Source organism: Calidris pugnax, unplaced genomic scaffold (assembly GCF_001431845.1).
Source record: "Calidris pugnax isolate Ruff unplaced genomic scaffold, ASM143184v1 scaffold20, whole genome shotgun sequence".
Classification (NCBI taxonomy): Eukaryota; Metazoa; Chordata; class Aves; order Charadriiformes; family Scolopacidae; genus Calidris; species Calidris pugnax.
In genome coordinates, this window is record NW_015094510.1 from 33,785,555 (window position 1) to 33,809,010 (window position 23,456).

Consider the following 23,456-nt stretch of genomic DNA (forward strand, 5'->3'; position numbering starts at 1 on the left):
ACATTTCCAAGTGAAACAATAGGACCACTAGAATGGAAAGTCTGCAGAAACGGCAGACAAGGAAAGGAAGTTTAGGTTGAACAAAGGTTTGGTTCATTTTTACAGCCCCTAGAGGAAGAGCAGTGCTGTACAGAAGCTGTTAATGATGGGCTGGATTGGACGGCCGAAACCAGTGCCAAGATCTAAATGTGTTTTTACTCCAAACTCCTCCCCAGCTGTCCAGATACCCTGCAGAATTTCCAGCTGGTGTGAACCCCACGGGCTTCTTGGACCAGCAAAAAAAAAAAATAATAAAGAATATGGGTGGGGGGCAATCCTGTCGGTGGTTTGCACGCCATCCTCTGCCTTGATAAATGCAGTTCACTCGCATGAAACAGCACATCATTAAGCTTTGTCTGACAAACTTGCAAGTTGACCTAAACTCTTGGGTTGTAGGAAGGAGCTGTGCTGTGCTGAGGGCTTGCTCAGGTAACTATGGCAACTCTGCTTCTCCGTTAGGCTTTGAACGAACTGTTCTTAAGTGAAAACAGCTTCAGCCTACCGTCGCTGTTTAATAAATAATCCGCCAGCAGACGAGAATTCAGGTTCGGCTGAAGCTGTGCTTCCTTTCAACTTAGAGCTGGAAAACGCAAAAGTAAAATTCAGCAAAGCCGTTTTGCAGAATTTCCGTGACACGACTTTGTTCCTCCGGCGTGTAAACAAAATCCCTCTGGCACTGCCCGGGGCTGGGCACAGGGGTCCGGGGCTCGGGGACACGCTCCTCGCTGCTGCATTCCCAGCAGGTAAACGGGGGGTTGGAGCTCGTGAACTGCTTTTGCTCCTAATCTCCCTGTTGTATGTCATCGTTTTAAACCCACACGAGCAAAATGAGATGTTTCTTTGCATTAGGCAGAGAGGGAAAGAGGAGGAGAGAGTAAAGGAGAGAAACCTTTTGAAATTTGTCTTTGGGGGCCAACAGGGCGAGATTCAACCTGCGCAGTTCTGCGATATGTCAAAGTGCATTGGGGTCAGAAAATAGCACTGCACAGTTCCTGAGTGGGAATGATGTTTACAGGCTTTTCTTTTACAAGTTTGGAATCTGCCAGGGACATTACATGAGAACTTACAATTTGTTCTTTATAACTAAGAGCCGTTTTGAATAGTAGCCAGGCAGTCTGGGCCAGGTTCTTCTTTTAGGCTCTGATGCAGCAAGGACTGGCCTCGGGGCCCGATATGAGTTTTCTGTTGACTTCAGTTGCAGTTGGTTTAATTGGGCATCTCACAGGCACAAAGGTCACAGGCACCTTGGTCAATGGTGGCCTGGTTTCTCCTGCCTCTCTCTGCAGTATGGTGCAAGAGGGATGGCCAAAGCAGCACAGCTTTGCCTTGCTGCTTGAGCTTGTCCACGTGTCTTGAAGCCTGAGGCATCTCTTCCAGCACATGTTTTGTACATGGCTGTATGACTTCTCCTTTACAAGGTAGGGTGTGGAGCAGAATATATCCATAAGTGTTGTCAGATGAATAGAAGAAAGCTTCTGGGGCCAGCTGAGCATCTTCCACTGAGAGAGAACAGGTCTGACAGATACCTGCTAAGATCTAAGGTATCTTTCAGATCTAAGCATTTCAAGACCTGCTTCAGCCTGGACTCCTGACTAGCGAGGAGTGTTCTCTCACCCCACCTGTGAGCTCCTTTCCCTCTATCCATGGGCATGCTCTCTGCAAGGCAAGCAAAGGCACTGAGGGCCACAGTGTGCCCTTTCTTCCCTCCCTGCCCTCTCACTGTGTGAATCCCATCCAAGTTTCCCTGCCAATATCCACTGGTCTCTGCCAGCATAAACAGTGGCAGAGGGCCACAGGGGCTGCAATTCCACTTATGAGGAGAGGAACAATAAGAGATCAGTTTGGTCCAGAAAACATATGGAAGTGGCCAAAATGGAGGCGTGACCAAAACAAAGAGAAGACCTACAGAAATGGTACCTGTATGGCCTCTCCAAAACACTGCAGGACCATGGTAGGGTCACCTCTGCCTTCTTCACCTCTGCAGCCTGGGTGGAGGTCGGCAGTTTGGACCCTTTAAATGTTGTCCCACAGGGACTCAGGGTCTGGCTTCACTGGGGACACCCACCTGCCTCAGCTGTGTCCATTGGGCATCAAGACACTGAAGCTGTTAGGAGTGCCAGGGAGGAGTGGGACCTGGTCACCACCCCAAGGCAAGCCGGGTACAATGCCAGGTTGAGTGGGACGGCTGAGGAAATGAAAGGAAATATGTTCCCTGCTTAAAAAACCCAAATTTGGAAGACATCTTCTACTCTGTCACATCTTTGTTTTCTCAGGAGCTGCTCGACCCTGAGCTGAAGATTAAGGCTTGCAGGCTCATAGACACTATCTGGTTATTGTCTATGAGGCTGGGACGTGGAGTCATTAAAAATAACTCCTCTTGCCACTACCCAAATAACTCAGTAGGGTTGAGTGACTGTAACCCGATTTGGCCTTTTGTCATTCTGAGTGCTGCTATTAGAAGGTTTCGTGATTTGTGGAGAGCAAATTCCCTTCCAAACAAAGGCCAAACCAGAGCCAGGGCTTCCTACCCTGTCTCCGGGAGAGCAGGGTGCGGTGGCCGTGCCCAGGTCTTCTCTATCTGAGACAGCCCCAAAACCACTGTGTTTCTGGGGGAGCTCTGTGACTGGGGATGACTGAGCACCTTCCACCAGGCGACTCGCCCGGAGTGAAGAAGTGAAGTTTTATCACTGCAATCTACCAACATTTGGGCAAAGTGTACCTTTGTAGGTGAGACTGAGTTTCCACTCCTGATCGAAAAAAGGAGGGGGAGGAAAAGGAGAGGGGTTCAGAGACTGAAAATCCTAATGCTTAGATGCCTTAATTAAAGGTAAGCTTTTGCTTTGGGGTGGCTGTGGTTAGAGCGGCAGGCAGAGACCTGACAGCACAGGCTAAACGGAGAAAAAAGGCTCTTTCTTTTTTCTATTTTTTTTTTACTAAGCATTCACTTTGGCCTCAATCTGAAATGGCTTTGAAACTGCAGACACCTTCATGTAAATGCTCTTAATAAAGAAAAAAAAAAAAAAGGTCCACTGCAGGACATTTGTAATCCTTCTGATTTAGATGTTTTAATAATGTGCGAGTTTATCTTGGAAGATGGTGGCTGACCTGGAATTAAAAGTATGGCTCTGCCAACGTAAGTCTTAAGAGCCCAGACAGAAGACTTAAATATAATAGTGTATTATGTGTGTATATATATATATATATATTTGCACGCATAAGCACACATATATATGTATGTGCTATATCAACACATCTCTAAATAATCATTAACTCCCTTTAAATTTTTTTTCAGCCCAAATTAAGGTATAGGCAACATCTGATTGGCTCAGATACTAGAGAGTGGTGTCCTGTGGTATATTCATTTCCTATTCTGGTGTGGTTAATTGGGTATTTCGATTTAATTACCACAGTCAATAGGACTTTCAGTAGAGTGTCTTAAGTGTTAGTTTAATTTACTGTAGATTTAATAAGGCAGTGGTTGTATCTTAAACCTGTTAACCATCTGGAAGCCCATCTCTTCTATTGGGTAGCTGGGGCCTGATCCAAGACACACTGATGTCTACAAGAGTCTTTCTGTTGACTTCAGGAGCTCTAGACCCAGGCTTCTTGGGGAGTGGCGAGGTGGGTAAATGCCTTTGGCTTGGGGTTTCCTGACAGGGGTGTGTGAGAGACGTTATTTTAAGGTGCCGTTTCTTTTCTATAGGCAATTTCATAAAGCAGTAACGACAGGAAGAGCAACCCATGACTCTTGGTAGCTGTGAACTGTGGGACTGATCCTTTTGGGTTAGGATTTAAAGTGAAATTTCAAGAGGCTTCTCACAGCCTGGGTGAGGAGGCCATGAGCTGGGTCACACCTAGGAAAAATTAAAATAAACACACCAATTTTGCAAGCTTCATGCAACTGGATGATCTGTTTTACCCCCGTCACAAGGTCTGGCAGAGCTGTTCGTCCTCCCTCCACCTCCTATGAGTCACTAGCTCATGTCATGGGTCGGGAAATATGCAGGTCTGCAGGTTTTCAAATCACTAACATACCGCGAAGCAAAAGGAAGCAACCAGCAGATACCAGCATTGCCTTTCTTGAATTCAGGGGCTGTCTTAAATGGGAGCGTGATTTGTTTAGGCAAAGGATGACAGAGCACAGGGCTGGGATCGTAGGGTCTGGACTTTATGGCCTGGGGAACTGCCCATCTCTTCCTGCACAGTCCTACTTGGTAAACAGGCTTCGGTAAAATGTTAAAGTATTGGATGTTTTAGAGATATGCTAGTGCCTAAAGGTGCTGGCAGGTACTTGAGGGGATTTCCATGAACACCTGGGTCAGGAGTGGCCAAAGATGATGTGTACCAATATCCTTGTAACACAGACCATGTGCCTTGGAAGGATGAGAAGATCCAGAAAAAGAAGAGGTTTTAGAGGTTTTAGGCAGAGGATTTCACTGAATTTCACTGAATTTTTAGAGTTGGAAGGGACCATAGGGATCATCTAGTCAAACTTCCCTGCGGAAGCAGGATTGCCGGGAGCTAGAGCATGTTACTCAGGACTGCATCCAGGCGGGTCTTGAAAATCTCCAGAGAAGGGGACTCCATGACCTCCCTGGGCAGCCTGTTCCAGGGCTCTGGCACCCTCACTGTGAAGTAGTTTTTTCTCATATTTGAGTGGAACCTCTTATGTTCCAGCTCATGCCCGTTACCCCTCATCCTCTCACTGGCAACCGCTGAAAAGAGTCTGGCTCCCTCCTCCTTCAAACCACCCTTTAGGTACTTATAGCCATTGATAGCCAGATTCTACAGCTCTGCCATGGGACAAGCAGGAGGAGAGTGTTTCAGAGGATCCTAGAGTAGCCCATGAGTGCAGGCCACGGTGACCGATTGCTTGCCTCTTCCTCCAGTCAACAATTGGGTTTATCCAGCAACTCCCAGTCACGTAAGGCTGGTTGTCTGATGTTGTCCAGACCCAGGGCCATAGCTGGCCGGCTGGCAAGCTGCACACAACGTAGGAGCCACCGGCTCTTTGGGGCTGAGGGATCCCATGCCCCCCAGGCTGGAGGCCAGGCTGCCTTTAAAAACAAGCAGCAGAAACGTCGGCAGAAACAGCACATGAAATCAAGTGGAGGGAAATTCTTCTGCTGCAGAAAGTAGGCAAAAGGCAACTGGAGATGAATAGGCTGCCTGACAGTTGGCAGACATGCAGACTGTCTGCCATAGATGGTAATATAGGCACTGCAACTATTATGGCATCTAAAGTCAAAAAAAGCAATAAAGAGCTTTAACCTCTGCTGTCCGGGAAAACAAACAGTGGCTTCGGATGCGGTTGGTGGGGAGAAGTCTTTGCAGTGCTTGTGACAGGGAAACAGTCTAGAAAGCTCTGCCGAGCTGTGTTTGGGATTAAGGGCTCGGAATGCCCGAGTTCGTGCTTTATTTGTACTAGTTACACAGGCAGTTTTAAAAATTTTATTACTGCTGTTATTATAACGATATTGCTATCACTACTGTTATTTTCTTAACACATGGAGGGAGACTGGACAGCCGCTCTTTATTTCTTACGTGAATGCAAACGGCGTTTAGATTTTTTGTGGAGATCAGACACCAGACACATTCCTACATTCTTGTCCGATGTTCAATATTTTTCCATGAGTCAAGGAGAACAAGAATGGGCATATTGTGTAAATGCAAAACTCTGCCTTTTTAAACTGACACGATGGATTTCAGCCCTGCCTCTTTGTCTCTCTCCTCCGAGCAGGGGCTTTTCAGCCTGCCAGATTCTGTTACTTACTATCTTTGAAAACAGAGGGAGGGAAAAGTCAGCCCTTGTTAATTCATTGTCCCAGCTACCTAGCAGTGCTGTATCCTTGAGGACTGCTGGGGCTTTTTTTTTTTGGTCTTCTGAGATGGGGAAGAGGCTGTTGCTTTCCTGCCAGCTCCATTGTGTTCCCTTAGTAAAAGCCTGCAACACTAGAGGCACTTTAAAAAGAAGCGAGGAGTCTGTTGCAATAGACATCCAACAAAAGTTCCTGCTGCAATCCACACTTCCAGTAAATGCTGGTTCATAATCCAGAATTCAGGCTCCAGGGCTGGTTCTTAATAAAACACTGATACAGGTCAGTGTAGCTGCATCTCTTTACAGCAACAGAAAATTCAGCTCACTGTTGCACCGCTCTTCAGTACGGCTTGACATGCATGCAGAAAAATATCTGCCTATATGGGGTCCCTGGAATATGAATTCCACTTGGCGAACGTGGCAAAACCCTTTCCCACCTCTGTTTTTTGAAGTGCATGTGAAAGGTGCCTGATTGATGACCTAAAGACTTAACTCATTTCAGCCTGCCAGAGCAACAGCTGCCCTGGAGACTGCTCAGATTTGGTCCATGCCTCAAGCAAGACTGCCTTTCCAAAGGCTTCTTCTAAGTACAGGCTACCATAGGCAGAAGTCTGTCTGCAAACAAAGTAAGACTTTTTTTTTTCTAGCGAGAGATCTTTTTGAATTTTTGCAGATATTTTAACAGGCCATAAAATGCATATTCTCGTGCAATAAATGAGAATAAATATGTATCTGCCAAAGCAAGTCTAGTCTAAGTAATAAGCAAGCAAAGTCTCACTGAAGTGCTTTGATAACCCTGACTTTTTGGTCCATCTTTCTGAGAGTGGAAAGTTGGTGAGTGCCCTCTGAGCACTTTTGACCCAGAGCTTTCTCACTAAGGCTTATGAAAGAAAGGGGAGCATACGAAGGGCGAAAGGAACTAATTAGCACGAAGAATTATGTGGTCATTTGTCCACTAGGAACTGGTCTGCTACCTCCAGAGTTTCATATATAGCAGTTTGCTGTGCAGCCCTTCGACTGTAATGATTTCTGTCACCATTAACTGGTTCTGTAAAGGTGAAAGGTTTCACATTAGTTATTAAAATGGAAAATTATTTTTTATCCAGTCTAGTATCTTCTAAAGTATACTGGGATTCATTAGTTTGACACCTAAATAGATGTCTGCTTTTCATAGGCGCTGAATGTGCATTGGTGTCTTTTGGAATTTAGCTGGAAAACGGGGCTCATTATTAATGTGTTTGACAGTGTCTAAATGCATGAAGAGTATTTTTCAGAAAAATATAGAGAGATAATGCCCTTGTCATGGAAACTTATAATCAAGAGGAGAGAGCCAAAGTCCAGCAAAGTCCATTTAAACATTTGGATATCTCAACGGACTTTAAATCAGGCTTGAGGACAGGTGTTTTTAGCAACTTGGATTCATCTGCTGCAGAATCAGTTTGCATGGTCAACCTTTTGTTTGTGTCATTTAAAAGCTACTGATCTGATGCTTTCCCTGAAGAAATCTGCATAGAAACAGAGAATGGTATTTCTCAAGTGCATTGTCATTTATGGCTTTCATCTCCTCCTCCCCACTCATCACTGACTTGGAGACAAGTCAAATTTATACATTTTCTCCATTCACTCTACATTCAAAGTTTTCCAGTTGCATATGAGATTTGTATTAGAGGGGAACAACAAAAGGATGAGAGGCAAGAAGCACGAGCTGCTAACTAGACATAAGAAAAAAAAGGGGAGCTGTCAAACACTGGAATGGGACCCAGAGAGGTTGTGGAGTCTTCATCCTTGGATGTGTTTGACACTTGCTTGGACCACGTCTTGAGCATCCTGATAGAGCTTTGAAGGTTGCTCTGCTTTCAGCAGGGCCTGGCCCGCATGATGTCCAGAGGCCCCTTCACAGCTACGGCATTTTGTAGGTCTTCTAAAGAACTCTCCACTAAGGCCCTGGCCACAATACTTTTATTTTCTTTCTGTGAATAACATGGAAAATGGACAAGTAGCAAATGAACTCTCTTTCTACTGTATTAGTGGCCTGCAGAGATTTCATTTTAGAGATCCAGCTGTGGATCGCTTATATGATTGCAGAGGGTTTCTACTGCATGATTTGGTGAGGACTTACTCCAGGTGCCTGGACTCCCTTATCTAAGTCAGTGGAGTAGCTGAACAGTTCTGCTTCTGGCCACACCTCATTGAGATGTAGGCAACAAAAGTGATGCAACAAAACTGTCTTGTAGTTGAGGAATCCTTAGAGTCCTTGGCTGAGCTGTTTTCACTGTGTAGCCAAAGGAATGCTATTTCTTGTGGTGGTTGTGGTACCTGTGTCCAGCCTTGCAGGAGTGTGTTCCCTTATCACAGTGTGTTGTGTCAGGAAGGAGATGCTATTCCACTCAGTCATGGCCAAAGAGGGAATTTTTCTTGTTTTGAATTTTCAAAGCCAGGGATCACAATTGGCTCTAGAAACAGTCTCAAGGCTGCTGTGGAGGAAAAGATGACTTTGAGAATGGCTGTTTTCTTTGAGGGGCCTAGACCTGCTCGTTTTTCAGTGCTGTTTCTGTTTGCATGAGTTCATTCAACAGGTGATTGGTGCACATGGGAAATAAGGCATATAGGAAGCCTCAAGTGTAACGAGTCTACTTCTGCCTCATTCACTGAAAACTGTCACAGTGGCAAAAGATACCTGAAAGTATTGTGGTGACCCTTCATGGTTTACCACCACAGGAGAAGTAATGCATAGCTGGCGGGGATGGGCTCCTGTCCAGAACTACCAGGAGCATCTTCATCAGCTGCTTAGCAGTTGTGTTAGTCCCTGTGTCTCCATGGGACTTGGTGATGAGTCTGGGACCAACGATCTCCTTGAAGAAAGCTGTAGTGGGGGTAAAGGCATTCAGTACAAATGCTCCTAGGAGACTGGGTGGTTGCAGAGATGCAAGTGTCTGCAGCAGGGGACTGTAGTAACCATCTTAGTCACTGGCATCGCCGCTCCAAGCCACAAACCACAGTGTGTGCTCTGCAGCGGGGCTGTGCTTCAGAAGGGCAGGACACAGCAGCTGAAAGGCTGCAGTGTGCAAACCGTGTCACCTCATCACCAGGGAGGTTTGCAAGGTCCGCCTTGGCGCTGCCTCCTGGAGGCTGTCCTCAGTCCATCTGAGGGTTGCTGAGGGCACTGCTGTTGAGCCTTCCACTCACAGGCCAAGGCACGGCTCTCATGTTTTCTTTCTCTCTTTTATCCTTTCCCTGCACCGTATTTGACCATCACATTGGGAGACACCTAGGAAGACACCTAGTCAGTGACCAGTATAACACCGTTCGATGTTACATTTTAAACCATGTGATGATGGCATCTGGTGCAGAATCAACACCTCTTGAGACACATAGAATAATAGAATGGTTCAGGCTGGAAGGGATCTTAAAGATCATTGAGTTCCAACCCCCCTGCCATGGGCAGGGACACCTCCCACTAGACCAGGTTGCCCAAAGCCCCATCCAGCCTGGTCTTGAACACTTACAGGGATGGGCCATCCACACCTTCCCTGAGCAACCTGTTCCATTGCTTCACCAACCTCACACTAAAGAATTTCTTCCTAATATCTAGTCTAAATCTACCCACATTCATTTTAAAACTGCTACCCCTCATCCTATCACTACATTCTCTGCCATCCACACCTTCCCTGAGCAACCTGTTCCATTGCTTCACCAACCTCACACTAAAGAATTTCTTCCTAATATCTAGTCTAAATCTACCCACATTCATTGTAAAACTGCTACCCCTCATCCTATCACTATATTCTCTGATAAAGAGTCCCTCCCCATCTCTCCTGTAGGCCCCCTTTAGGTACTGGAAGGCTGCTATAAGGTCTCCCCAGAGCCTTCTCTTCTCCAGGCTCAACAACCCAAACTCTCTCACCCTGTCTTCATAGGAGAGGTGCTCCATCCCTCTGATCATCTTTGTGGTCCTCCGCTGGACTCAGTCTAACATGTCGATGTCCTTCCTGTGCTGAGGACTCCAAAGCTGGACACAGTACTCCAGGTGGGCTCTCAGCAGAGCAGAGTAGAGGGGCACAATCTCCTCCCACAACCTGCTGACCGTACTGCTTTTGATGCAGCCCAGGATGCGGTTGGCTTTCTGGGCGGCCAGGGCACATTGCTGACTCATATTGAGCTTCTCATCCACCAACACCCCCAAGTCCTTCTCCTCAGGGCTACTCTCACATGAGCCCTATTGCAATGTCACCTTCTTTTGCCAAAGAAGTCTTTTTGCAAAAGCAAAGCTTTCGCTAGTGCTCTGCACTATCAAATGATCTCTCTCCTAATCAGAGAGAAAAAGAAAGCCAGAAAACTTATGTTCACTTTCTTCAGAGACATCTCCGTATGTTCGACTTGACTTTTCTACTTTTGCAAACAGCTTTCACTCATCCTCTTCACTCCACTTACCATTTCTCACATTCCTTTTAAGCATAATATTGTAAGCTTTTCAGTACCTGTATGGTAAATGCCTTTTTCTTACCCTGGACTGCTCCTGGCCCACCCTGTCCACCCAGACCTTTTCCAGCTCCTGAAGGATTCCTTCCTCGGTAGTTGCTTGTTTCCAAACTTTTCCATTTGCCCTCTCTGTACATATTCTTGGGTTTGGATTCTTTCAACTGTCTCATATCATCAAGATGCTACTCAAAGAAAGACCAAATAATAAAAATTAACCTGAATAGCAACATATGCTAGTCCAAGGCAATAAGGCATTCAGGGTTTCTGTAACCTGGTAATGGTCTACCATTGTCTCAGACCAATTTTTACTATTCATTCTTATTCTATCATCCTGAATATGTTTTCAGGCTAAAACCAAAACTTGGGAGTACAATTAGTAGTAAACATTTAGATACCAGTCAAATGACTTCCATTTTTACAGTTTTCTTCCAGACTTCTAAAGGGCTGGAAATACAGGAGTTGTGAAACATGGCCAGACATGTTCTTTCTGAAGCATTGCAGCATCTCGTCAATAGCAATGACAAATATACCAGGGGAAGGTACATTGTCACCTTGATAGGCCTGCAAAATCCACCACTCCCCTCCCTTACCTCTTCCTCCCCTGCCCACTGGCAACCATAGCCAGTCCCCATGAACCATAGCCTGGTTAGAACCTTGGATTTTAATATTTCACACCCCCTTCTAAATATTTTATCCTCACCTTTTTTAAGTCAGCACCTTCCCATTTCCAAACAAATGCCCAGTCCCTCTTTAGATCTTGCTGAGCTCTGGATCTGTCATGTAATTCCTCAGATTCTATCCACACAAGAAAAAGTTTATCATTTCATTGGGATTGAATTTACTGCTGTTCAAGTTTGCTAAGTACCCTCTTGATCTGTAGTTAATCCATTAGAATCTTATTATATAAACTTTCATAATTTTCTCTTTTATTTGTCCCTTCTATTGTCCATATTGTCATAGGAGTATCTTCGAAGCTCTTAAATCATTGTTGTTGCTTTTCTCCAAAATCCTCTCAATTTTTGGCCATTCTACTCATGGAGGTCAAGCTCTTGGTGGGGTGCACTTGGCCTGTCCTGACACTGCATGTTTAAACTGAAGATTTTGAAAATGGCTATTGAGTACCACTTTTACTTTATATCCTTCCTAAAGGAGTGAATGTGCATGATGGGGAGAGGCAGGGTGATGATGCTAATAGAGGTCAAAGCCAGCCATCAAGCAAGCCAGTGCAGCAACCTTGCTAGAGATGTTCTCTTACCACAGGCCTGGATTTCGTCCTAAATATACTTCCCCACTGAAGTTTTTGGCAGAGGATCAGCACTCCTTCCTCCTAAGAAGAAGCCATTTTGCCAGTTGCTCGTTAGAATTCAGTTGAAGCAGTGATGGAGGGCAGTTCTCATTCATGCAGGCCCTCCTTCTCCTGGCTGATAGAGTCTGATGCTGGAGGCACGACTGGGTAATGTGCTGAAGGGATCAGGGTTTTTTCCAACTGACAAGTGATGACTGTATCTCCTGTGAACTGTAACTCAGCCTGCAGAAGACCTCAAGGCCAAATAGTTGGCAAGAGTGTCCTGTGTGACGCATTGATTTGCAGGAGGAGAGAAACAATCTAAATATTTCCTTATTTTCCAAGGCTGGATGGATGGCTGCTGTCTTCCTCCATTGATTGAACTTTTGATGCAGAGTGTTGCAGAGATGGGTGCTTAGACAGGTAATGAAAGCCCATGTGTGGGCATGGATATGTGCTCTAATGAAGCTACAAAGCCGGTTTGGAAGTGATGCTAGGCAGAAAACCCAGAGCAGACTGCTCTCACCAGTCTATCCTTAGGTGAAATCTGCTATGCTATTGATCTCTAAAAGGCAAATCAAATAACAGCAGCCACATTTTTAAGGATTAGGAGCTTCCTGTGCAAGACAGTATGTGTTTTTAATACTTTAAGCTGACTTAGGAAGCCGGTAAACAATGTGGAGGGCAGTGTTGGATGACCTCTTTTACATGCCTGATCATCCTGTCAACATTTATAATGCATTTGATATTTCCTTCTCATCAGGATAGGATCAGTTAAGCAGTCGCATTTCCCAAAGCTCAGGTTGCATTATGCTTTGTTCCACATTTCATGGTAATAAACGTTGACATAAATTTCTGTAGATTTCACATAAAGTGATTGTTAATTTATTCATGGTTGAAAAGGATCTTTAAAAAAAAAAGAAAGAAAGAAAAAAAAGAACAGAAAAGATTTCTGCAGAAGACAAATACACAGCTTGCAGGATAAGAAATACAGATCTTTCATGCCTATTTGTTTTGCACACAGTAATGACTGCTACATTCTGATTAGCAATCTTGACCTAGTTAAAGTGCTATTGTTTCTCTGTGTTCCTATTCTTCTGAAAGTCTGTGGCTAGACATGATATTTTATAATCCATCAGATGTAAAATCTGCATAAAAAATATAATTATTGTGCTTCAGCAACTTGGACCAAAGCCCTGATGTTATATTTCTAGGCAGTACACTGTGAATAATATGGATGCTTTTTTAGGTTGGTATGTTCAGTTGGCAAGATATGTAATTTTTTCCATAAGCGAAGGTAAATTGTGGGATTTTTAACATACTGATTACTATTCCAGCCTTGTTCCCAGCTAATGAGAATTAAGTGGATACTTGTCAGCCAAGGAACATCCTTATTTGTTACTACAAATTAAGTTTTAGTGTCACTTACTACAGTAAACAGGGAGAAAAACTTGTGTTACACCTCAGTCAGCATTGCCGGTGGTGCTTGTGCCTAAGGATAAACCAGAAGGAGGGTGCCAGTGCAAGAGGCCCTGGATAGACACCAGGTCTCTTCCCAAAGAGCTCGTGATCAGAAAGACAGGGATGGGCAGTGGGAAGGTTTGGGAGCAAAACCCACAGGGCAGCAAACCTTGCTCCTGGTTCGTAGAGCCGTCTCAGGAGTTAAATGGGAGAAGAGAGAGGCAGAGCAGAGGTGTGCTGGCTCGAGCTGCCATGCTCACCATCAGTACGGGGCTGAAGGCACCTGCTCCTCCTCCTCGCTGCTCAGAGAGAGCTGTTGGTCCCCTTCCTGTAGACACTCTCAGAGTAGGTGACATGTAGGAGCATGAAGAAGAGGAGGCACCTGGAGGTAAGCCTGTGCAAACCAGGCTGGAGTGGGAAAACAGCATCTGCTGCTCTTGCACAGCTCTTTGCAGCCGTGATAGGACTGCCTTGACCCCACTGCAGTGCTGTGTGGTGCTGTGAGGACACACCAGCTCTCAGCACTGCTCCCCATCATGCTGGGTGCCCAGAGCCCCTGTTGTGTCACTCAGTCCTGCATCAAAAATTCATGTTATTTCCCAGATCAGCATCATCCAGCAGATTGGACTTTCTGAACTTGGAGTGCTAAAATCTCTCTGAAGACAACTGTCACGCTTGCATTCTCAGCCATGTCAGGTAGAAGTTGCAAATGAAGACAAAAGATTAAAAATAAATACTCTCGTGCTGTGCAGAGAAAATGTGGAGCAGAGGGGCTGGGAGAGATGCTCAGAAGAAGACAGTGCTACTGAGATCTTCAGGAGAGACGTCAGGGTGAACATGCTGCCCTGGGTGGAGGGAGAGCAGGAATGGCCAGAGCTGCCAGGTTTCAGGAGATGTGTAGAAAGAGTGGTAATGGGAGCATTTTTGCCTGTTCCTAAAAAGTGTGTTTGTAGTCAGAAACAGGCTGTGAGGGTATGTGTGTGATCACAGCGGTGGGACCTGGGATGACCCTGGAGGTGGCAGCTCAGAGCAGTGGCTCCTCTACATGCTCGTGTCAGCCCCGGGGTGCCTTGCTGGCTCTGCAGCTGGCCACGGCGTGAGTCACGATGACCAGTGTGTCTGCTCCAAGGGGTGAGAAAACAAGGAGAGGGGCACCTGGTCCTCCAGCATGCCAGGGAGATGCCCGCAATGGGGAGGCTTTGTGCCGGTGAACCCTAAACCCTGCCCGGAGGGATGCTCCTCAGCTCAGCTCACCTCTGGACACTGCAGGAGATGGCACTGGAGAAGGCTGTCAGCAAACACTGGGAACCACTGTTTTGAAAAGGAGAGCTGCTGTCATTCAGGATCTGGCCCTAAATCCCAGGGGGGTGGCTTGCTGGGTCCAGCCCTGCGATGTGAAAAGGTGCTTTCACAGCATAAATAAGAAGCAGCATTCAGCATGTTTTCCTCCTCTGGAATGAATTCCTTTTTTTTTTTTTTTTTTTTTTTTTTGGCCACTTTCATTGTTTGAATATTTTCTGTATTTTTTTTTGTAATTCCTTTACCCCTTCCCCTCCCCAGATACATGAAGGGTTTTGTTTACAGTGCAGCCATAGATACAGTCAGCCTATATTGTGAGAAAGTCGAGGAAGTCCAAAAGGGACCTTGTAAAGTGGGTTTGTTCTGCTGCTTCTATATTAAAGCATAAAATGCAAAGCTGCCTTTTTAACCTCAGAAGGGTTGCTCCACACGAACCGCTAGCGCTGCGGCGCTGCCGGCTTCACAAACAAACTGTGATAATCCCTTGGGGTTTGAGTGAGCGGAATGTTATGAGTTTCGTCCCCGTTGTTCCACCACAGAAGCTAAGAAAGCTGCAAACCTTAGTAGGAAAATGTGAGAGATGGGAGGACAAAGGTGGCAGGAGATCTTCCTTTTATGTCTTCAGCTAACACAGAGTAGTGGAGACTGAAAACCATCACAATCTGGTATTTTCTCTGCAGTTTGCTGGGAGCGTTTCGGTGTTTTGGTCCGGTCTCAAGTGTCTGGCTGCAAACATTTGGAGATGACAGTCAGGCACGTTACACACACCTCAGTACAAGGCCAAGGGTGGTTTGCACTGGGAAATGCATTTTTTTTTTGAGATCTGCAGGCACTATGGAGTTGCTTGGGCAAGTTCAGAGGGACAGGCTGTGTGTCACTTGTCCTGAAAGCTGCGAAATTCAAGGCTGCTGGATGGTTAAACCAAGGACTTCTCTCAAGTGCTGTGCTCCTACACATAGTTAAATGAAGTAAAAACCAAATTCTAAAGGAAGTCTAACTGAAGAAGCTGCATAAAGTGCACAGAAAATAAGACTTTCAGTGGAAGTGAAGCCAGATAATCCTTATTATTTCCTGCTGTCACAGACAAATTATTTTCTTTGCTGTTATGGACAGTCCTTGTGGAAAGTAATACAAGGTGAATGCACATGGGTAATGTCAGAAACAGCTCAAAGATGTCATAATAATATTGTTAAATAGGGATAGTTTGAGGGGAAACAATCCCTAAAATTTCTCATTGAGAAATCGTGCTTTTGCACCAAAGAAGTTGTTTCCAGTTTCTGAAAAAGCTTCTGAGCCAGAAAAAAAAAAAAAAATATTCAGCAAAATCCTGTAGTTTAGTAAAAAAATTCAACCAAATGAAGGAGAAGCAAAAGCCTTTTTTTTTTTTTTTCTGCCAAAAGAGAAATAGAGAAATTATTAGATACCAGATTTTGATGAGCCCTAATTGTTAGCTTGGTGGAACTCCTGCTGATTTTGTCAGGGAGCATTAGAGAAGAAGCTGCCGCTCTTAAATCCCTTTTAAGAACACAGAATCAGTTTTAAATAGAAATTAATTGTTCCTCTGCACAGGACGTGGTGTCACACTGGGTCATTTAGACCAAGTCACATCTAGAGTTTTGTCCTCAGCTGGTAGTGCCCCTGAGCAGTTTGGCCAGTGACAGAGTCACAGAATCACAGAATGGTAGGGCTTGGAAGGGACCTCTGGAGATCATCTAGTCCAACCCCCTGCCAAAGCAGGGTCACCCAGAGCAGGCTGGACAGGAACACATCCAGGTGGGTTTTGAACATCTCCAGAGAAGGAGACTCCACACCCTCTCTGGGCAGCCTGTTCCAGGGGTCTGCCACCCTCAAAGTAAACTTTTTCCTCATGTTGAGCTGGAATTTCAGTTTGTGCCCATTGCCCCTTGTCCTGTCACCGGGCATCGCTGAGAAGAGCCTGGCCCCGCCGCGCTGTCCTGCAAACGTTATTTCCAGAGGCTTAGCCCGAGCAGTAACTTCAGACAAATCAAATGCATCCAGCCCTCCCTTCCTCCTTCCCTGTGGGTGCGTGAACTTCTTGTGCTGACTCACCAGAGCCCGCTCGCCGAAAGGGCTGACAATAACAGGGGCTGCCAGGAAATGCGTGTGCTCTTTGATGGCTCACACAGCCCTTGCCCACCTACCTGTGGGACGGAGCTGTGCAAGGAGGGCTTCCTCCTCTCCCGCTTACTGTCACGCCGCCCGTTTCCCATCACAGAGCCTTTCGGTATTACGCGGTTCGAGGGGTTTGAGATGTGTAATCGCCAGCCCGTTTGATCTGAGGAATGTGCCTGTGTGTTCATAGGAACTTTTGCTTTACGTTTACTGACCCAAATCAATCCTGCCTTGCAAATTGGAAGAGATGGAGCTTGAAATCTGGCAAGCTCTTTTTTTACCCTCTGAAGAGCCTGTGCTTTGCTTGGGGAAAAAGGGCTCGAGTACCGACTTTCAATCAGTAGTTGGAAAATGCAGTTGGTAGAAAACAGCGAAGATTTGAGCGATCGAACCCTGACCTTTTCCCTTCTGAAAAGAAACCAGGCGCGATGCTGGGGCAGCAGAGCCCGGAGAAGGCAGAGTGCATGTGGAATAGCAAGGCAGAGAGGCTTGTGAAGGACACCACTTGTCTCACCGGACAAACACAGACTGGTCCCTCACAAGCTGCCCTGACATGTAATTGGTAACAGCTCAGTGGGAGGAGGGAGAAGGGACTGCATCCTCATGGGCTGTCACATCCTTCCCATGCCCTCACCCTCCACATCCCCAACTCCTGGGGGATGTGAAATCGGTACCTTCCCTGCAGCCTCAGTGAAGTCCCCTGGGAGTCCCCTGCACCTTTGCAGCCTCATTTGCTCCCATTACTGCTTTAAGGTGGGGACATCTACTGACCAAGGTGTTGCCTACATTCAGAGGGCAGTGCTTGCAAGGTTTCCATAGAATCATGGAATCATAGAATGGTTCAAGTTGGAAGGGACCTTAAAGATCATTGAGATCCAACCCCCCTGCCATGGGCAGGGACAACCTCCCACTAGACCAGGTTGCTCAAAGCCCCATCCAGCCTGGCCTTGAACACTTCCAGGGATGGGGCATCCACAACTTCTCTAGGCAACCTGTTCCAGTGCTTCACCACTCTCATACTAAAGAATTTCTTCCTGATATCTAGGCTAAATCTCCCCTCTTTCAGTTTAAAACTTTCAGTTCTGGGAGATGTGATAAGCCAGCAGTTGTTAATTCTTCTTCAGAAATGCACAGTGCCCTTTTAGGTGGGCACTTCAGCAGAGCAGATGTCATGAGACCAGGAGTCCTGCAGCCTGTGTCTAAGGGAGGGAGTGCTTGGTTAAGGGATGTGTCTGGAGATGGTGCTGCTCTCCCTGGCTCTGCTGCTGACTTGTCCGTGTCACCGGGCAAACCACTTCCCAGCTCCCCCGGATCTGCTAGCAGCTCGTTCAAAGGGAGAAGAAAAGCAGCCACCATGCACAGGGCAGTGCAACACCTGCATTTTTTATTGTATCAGAAAACCTGGTGCAAGTGCTCTGAAAACGCGAAGGCATTTTAAACAGCTCCCTCTGCTTCAAAATGTCAAGCAAAAGCAAAATTAAATCAGGAAGGCATATTAACCACATAAAGCATATACATATGCATTCGTTATCTCTTCAGCCTTTCTGACAGCAGCACATCTGAAAGCAAAATGTGCTGCCAAGTCATGTATTCTGATGACCTGGGGACTTCCCCATTTCCCAGGAAGACGAATTTGGGGGCACGAGAATGATTTCTAGAAAACACACTGAGAGCAAAGATGATGGTAAAAGGAAGTGCAGCTTAGCAGAGGTTTTTTTTGCAAAGGAAAGTACAGTGACTCATGTGTCAGAAGGAACACTCTAACCAGAGACAGTTCGTGCTCTTTGCAAGTGACCACCCAAAACTCCCACCCTGGGGACACCTAACGACAATTAGTTGCTCTTGAAGGCACGAGGTCTGCAGACTTGTACAAACAGGCACCAACATGTCTGTCCTTATGAAATGAAAACATCAGTCTGTGATTCAAGAGCTATGCTGGAAACTCAACTTGAGATATGAGATGAGATTTTCGGTGTCAGAGAAATTACAAGCTTTATTTTTAAGGCATAAACTCAGTGACCCGCTGATGCAATGGAAGGGTAGGTGGGTATGGAGAAAATATATATTTGTCAGTTGAGTTTTTCCCAAGCCACTCACTGGTACTCACTCTAGAATAAAAGTGTTCACATCTGGAGTTATCTGTGAAGAAGTCTTACCTATAGATAAACCTGATGTAGAGGGGAACAGGGGTCACAACAGAATATTAGGTGTCCAGGTACTTCTGTACATGGAACAGCATGATACAAATAATGTCATTTCATAAAATCATAGAATTGCCCAGGCCGGAAGGGACCTCCAAAGGTCACCTAGTCTGACCTCCCCACAGTCAGCAGGGACACCCCCAACTAGACCAGGTTGCCCAGGGCCTCATCGAGCCTCACCTTGAATATCTCCAGGGAAGGGGCCTCAACCACCTCCTTGGGCAACCTGTTCCAGTGTTCCACCACCCTCACAGTAAAGAACTTTCTCCTAATCTCCAATCTAAATCTGCTCCCCTTCAGTTTAAGCCATTTGAAGGCCTCATAAATCATCCTTCATCGCTTAACTGGAAAATTAGAGTTCTCAGTGTTCCCTCTGCCCATCACAGGCTCCCAAGGTGTCACAGTTTGTATGAGTCTCATTTTCTCACTGGTAAACACTAGTTTTTGTCAGATGACATTGTCCTGTTGCCTCTGAGGCCAGTGCCAGGGTAGGAATTTGTGTGTACAACCACAGCAGATAAGGGTACATCAGGTGAAGAAGGCCATGAACCTCTTTTCCTTGGGTAGGTCCACAGAGCTTGTGAGCAGATGAAAGTATTGCTGTAAATATTCAAGGAAAGGAAATAGAGTTACAATTCTCAGAGCAGTGTTGCGTGGACTGTGTGTTTTATAGCAGATGTTTCAGGACATAAACAATTAGGTCTTAATGTATTAATATACTTCTCTGGGAAATAATCCGGCAGTACATTGTGGCCCAGACCCTTGGCTGACATCACCTGACATGGCTCCAGTGGCTTCATTTTCAGTTTTGAACAAGTTAACTTCTAACATCTCTAATTGCACACATCTCTGGCCAGTATAAACCTAAGTGAGATCAGGATGCCTGGATCTCTTGTGCGCCATTAGAATGTCTCCTAGGACATTTAGACTCCACAAGTAGTCAAAAACGCTCTTTTGGATCATGTACCGAAAGCATAAGAGTGAAGTCCTGCAGCACTGGATAGGCTGAAGGACAGATTTCATGACTGCATTACTCTCTGCTGCCTGAAAATACTTTAGATCTGTCTGGCACAGTTAGACGGGAACAAATCTGCGGCAGCTATGGCTCTGGCCACCTCCCTTCACCCACACCCATGGGGGAAAGGGGGTCTGTGGAGGCAGTGGTGCCCAAAAAGCGCTGGTGGCTACAGGGACAGGGGTGGTGGTGCCAGGAAGATGTCTCACTTACAAGGTATTTTCATAGAATCATAGAATTGTCCAGGCCGGAAGGGACCTCCAAAGGTCATCTAGTCTGACCTCCCTTTCCTACAGTTCTGTGTAGTTTCATTGACTGACAAAGCCCAGAATAGCTTTCCATACCAAGGAATGCTTACTTGCCTGTTGACTTGCAAGATCTGTCTATCAAATATACTACAGATTATTTCTTCATTGTCATCTAATAATTGGGGGTTTTGTTTCTGCTTCTTTCAGCTCCAAGGCTCCTTGAAGAGAAAGTTGGTGGTAAATCTGTCGCCTGTCAACAACAAGAGGCCCAATGGTGTTTCGGAGAGCTCTTTCCTTGACATTAAGAGGATAAGAGTGGGTGATAATATCTCAGTGGGACAGGGTGGACAACATGTTAACAATTGCCAAAGCCAGTCAATGTCAGGAACTATGTCTGTGGGGCAAGGATCACAAAGAAAGGCCAGCAGCCTAGCAAACAATACACATGCCAGTGGGAATGGCATGTTTAACATGACTTTGAAAGAGGTAAAGAAAGAACCAGGAGAAACAATGTCCTGCAGCAAACACTTAGATGGCCAGACACCCCATGAGAACGTGTTCCCTAACAGATATGGGGAAGACTCGTGGGAACAAATGATGGATCTGGAGCTTCAGGAACTATTTAATGAACTGACAAACATATCAGTGCCACCAATGAGTGATCTTGAGCTAGAAAATATGATAAATGCCACGATAAAACAAGACGAGCCATTCAACATCGACCTTGGGCAGCAGAGCCAGAGGGGCCCTGTGAGATCTCTGCAGATGGATAAGATGGTGATAAAGAGTGAATATGCCCCAGGCATGAATCAGGCTCCTGTGGGCTCCCCACAGATGAGGCCTTCTTCTACAGGTCCAGCCTTCACTATGGCCACCGCTGCCATGTCCACCTCTTCACCCGTCCCTTCGGTCCCTCAGAGTCAAACACAGGTATCGCAGGTTTCTTCTGCGTCCAGCCGGCCATTGCCTAACTGGCAGGAGGTGTCTCATGCACAGCAGCTCAAACAGATTGCAGCCAACCGGCAGCAGCATGCCTTGATTCAGCAGCAACAGCAGCAGCAGAACCAGACGGCCAGCTGGTCCACCTTGTCTCCATCAGGACCTTCCCCTGGACCCTTCGTGCAAGAGAAAATCCCCAGTCCTTCTTTTCGCCAGCAGCAGTTCAGCCCACAAAGCTCAGCAATGCTTGGGGTACCGGTGAATGGAAACCAGCCGAAAGGGATGAACAACTATGTTTATAAACCAACCACTCCCCAGAGCAATCCCATGGACATAATCATGCAACAGAAGCCTCAGGATCTCAACAGAAACTTTATCAACAGCGCTCAGCCACCACTAGAGCAGCATCATGGCAGCACAAAGCCTTTGTTCCACTTCAACTCAGAGCAAACAAACCAGCAGATGCCTTCAGTTTTGGGTTCCCAAAACAAGCCTGCCCTTCTGCACTACACACAGCAGACACAGGGTTCAGCCCCCGTGCAACAGCCACAGCAGCAGCAGCAACAACAGCCACCACCGCAACCTGCTCAGCCTCTCTCCAACCAGTCGCTTCAACGCCCACCTAACGTACCCCTAGCAATGCAGCAAAAAATGATGCTTCAGAAAATGCAGCAAAGCCAGCAAATCTCAGGTTTGCAGTATCCAGTCTCCCAGCAGCACAGACAGGTAAGGCGAATTCCTCCTTATTTGTTGCAGAATCATTCCGGTCTGAGCAGGAAAAAGGCTTTTCCAGCCTGGCCTCATTCCTGCAGGAGATGTGTGCTGGTGGCAGATAATGACCATCTCAGCACATACTTCAGCAGAGCTGGTGATGGCACATTTAGCACCTATTCAGGTGTATCATGGATGCACATTTGTAAGAATTTTAAAAAAGACATGTTCATAACACTTTTTTCTTAATGCAGTGGAGTGAATATGTCACAGATATATACTATGTAGGTACTTGTCAGAAAGGTGAGGTAGGAGGGAAGACATAAGCTTATTTTGGACCCTTAAGTTTTCTGGCTTACAGAAATTTAAGCTCTTTTGAATGGCAAATTTTTAATTAATTCCTGTTATCTTAAGTAATGTATTTTACAATGTTAATTTTTATGCCATCATTTTCCTCAGGGAGGCAAAGTTAGAAAATTCTGGTTTTATATATCTTTTGACTGACATGACAAAAACACTGTTTGCACATTTGTTATCTGTTTGGCAAAGGAAAACTAAGACTTAGCTGTGAGCTTTGTAAACACCCATCACACTTCTGGGAATACTCTGTGGATAAAATACATGCTCAGATATGAAGGTGAAGGTTGCCACAGATACGTCTACAATTATATAGCTCATGGCCAGCTCCCGCTGTGTTATCGTGAGACAAGGCTCTGACAGGATTGGTTATTCTAACTTGGTTGTGGTGTGCCAAGTCACTGTGCACCAGGATCCCAGGTTCCAGACCTGCCAGTCAAAGTTGGAATTTGTAACCCCAAGGTACTCCAGAAACTGGAAACCAGGTGCAAAACAAGTAAAACATATTTGACCTTGGGAGGGTTAAGCCACTCAGGGAAGTTTTGGTGGGACTTGGGTTCAACACGTATGGAATGGCAATATAGGTGTGGAGATCATGTGTGGATGTGAAAAACAGCTATAAGATATTACTGATAAGTGAAAGCCTAGGTCTTCCATAAAGTTCCAGAGAAGCAGCATTGTGAATGAGCCATTCAGAGCTGGAGCTTCTTCACCAAACTGTTTGCTTGAACAATCTGATGTTTTATAAAAAAAAGTAAGGTAAATGTAGTTGGACACCTTTTTCCTTTTAACTCTTTCAAATTCCCTGGCCAACCAACCATGACTTTCTTCAACAGAAAATCCCTTAGCAAGAGGTACCAGGTGAAACAGTCAGTCATCTTTGGGTGGGAAGATGTTGCTTTGTTGGAAGATGCTGGAGAACGAGTGGCAGCAGGAAGCAATCCCAGCTTTGTTGCTTTACAGGAGGTCTCTGCTGGCTGTTCCTCTCCTTCTTGGGCCACTGTGCACTCTCTTCTTAGGCACATTTCCCTGTTCTCTTAATAGACTGGCAGGCAGATGAATTTTAACAGTTCCTTCATTCAGCCATGATGAAGCTTCCAGCAATCTGTCAGCACAGGGGAGACAAGCAGGACTTTTGCAAACACTACTATTTTTCTGAAAAAAATATGCAAGGTCACATTCTGGAAAAGAATAAAAACACTGAGAACAACCCTGCTTGAGGCAATGGTAGCTCCTTGCTCTGTGTCCTTCTGGGCTGCTGCTTAGGGCGGCAAGCCACCAAGATGGTACTTGGCAACATGGCCATAGTAGTACCTGCAAGATTTATCAGAATTGTAGTGGGATCTTTCACCTGTGCAGCCACAAGAAGCTTAAATGAACTTGCCCTAAATGAACTTGGCTGAGTGGCAAACTTCAGATATTATACCAAGGAAGGAGTTTTGCCTGTTGTCACAGACTTTGGCAAGTAGCT

The 23,456-nt window shown here is 45.8% G+C and overlaps 1 protein-coding gene across 1 annotated transcript in view; it reads left to right on the forward strand.

Moving 5' to 3' along the window:
- The window catches only part of MAML2 (mastermind like transcriptional coactivator 2), a gene marked incomplete at its 5' end in the record, with an annotated part of 215,655 nt that overhangs the window by 128,193 nt on the left and 64,006 nt on the right, over positions 1–23,456 (forward strand). Inside the window, one exon of the mRNA XM_014965773.1 lies at positions 20,186–21,643. Within this exon, the coding sequence (XP_014821259.1) occupies positions 20,186–21,643 (1,458 nt within the window). The remainder of the gene's footprint in view (positions 1–20,185; positions 21,644–23,456) is intronic.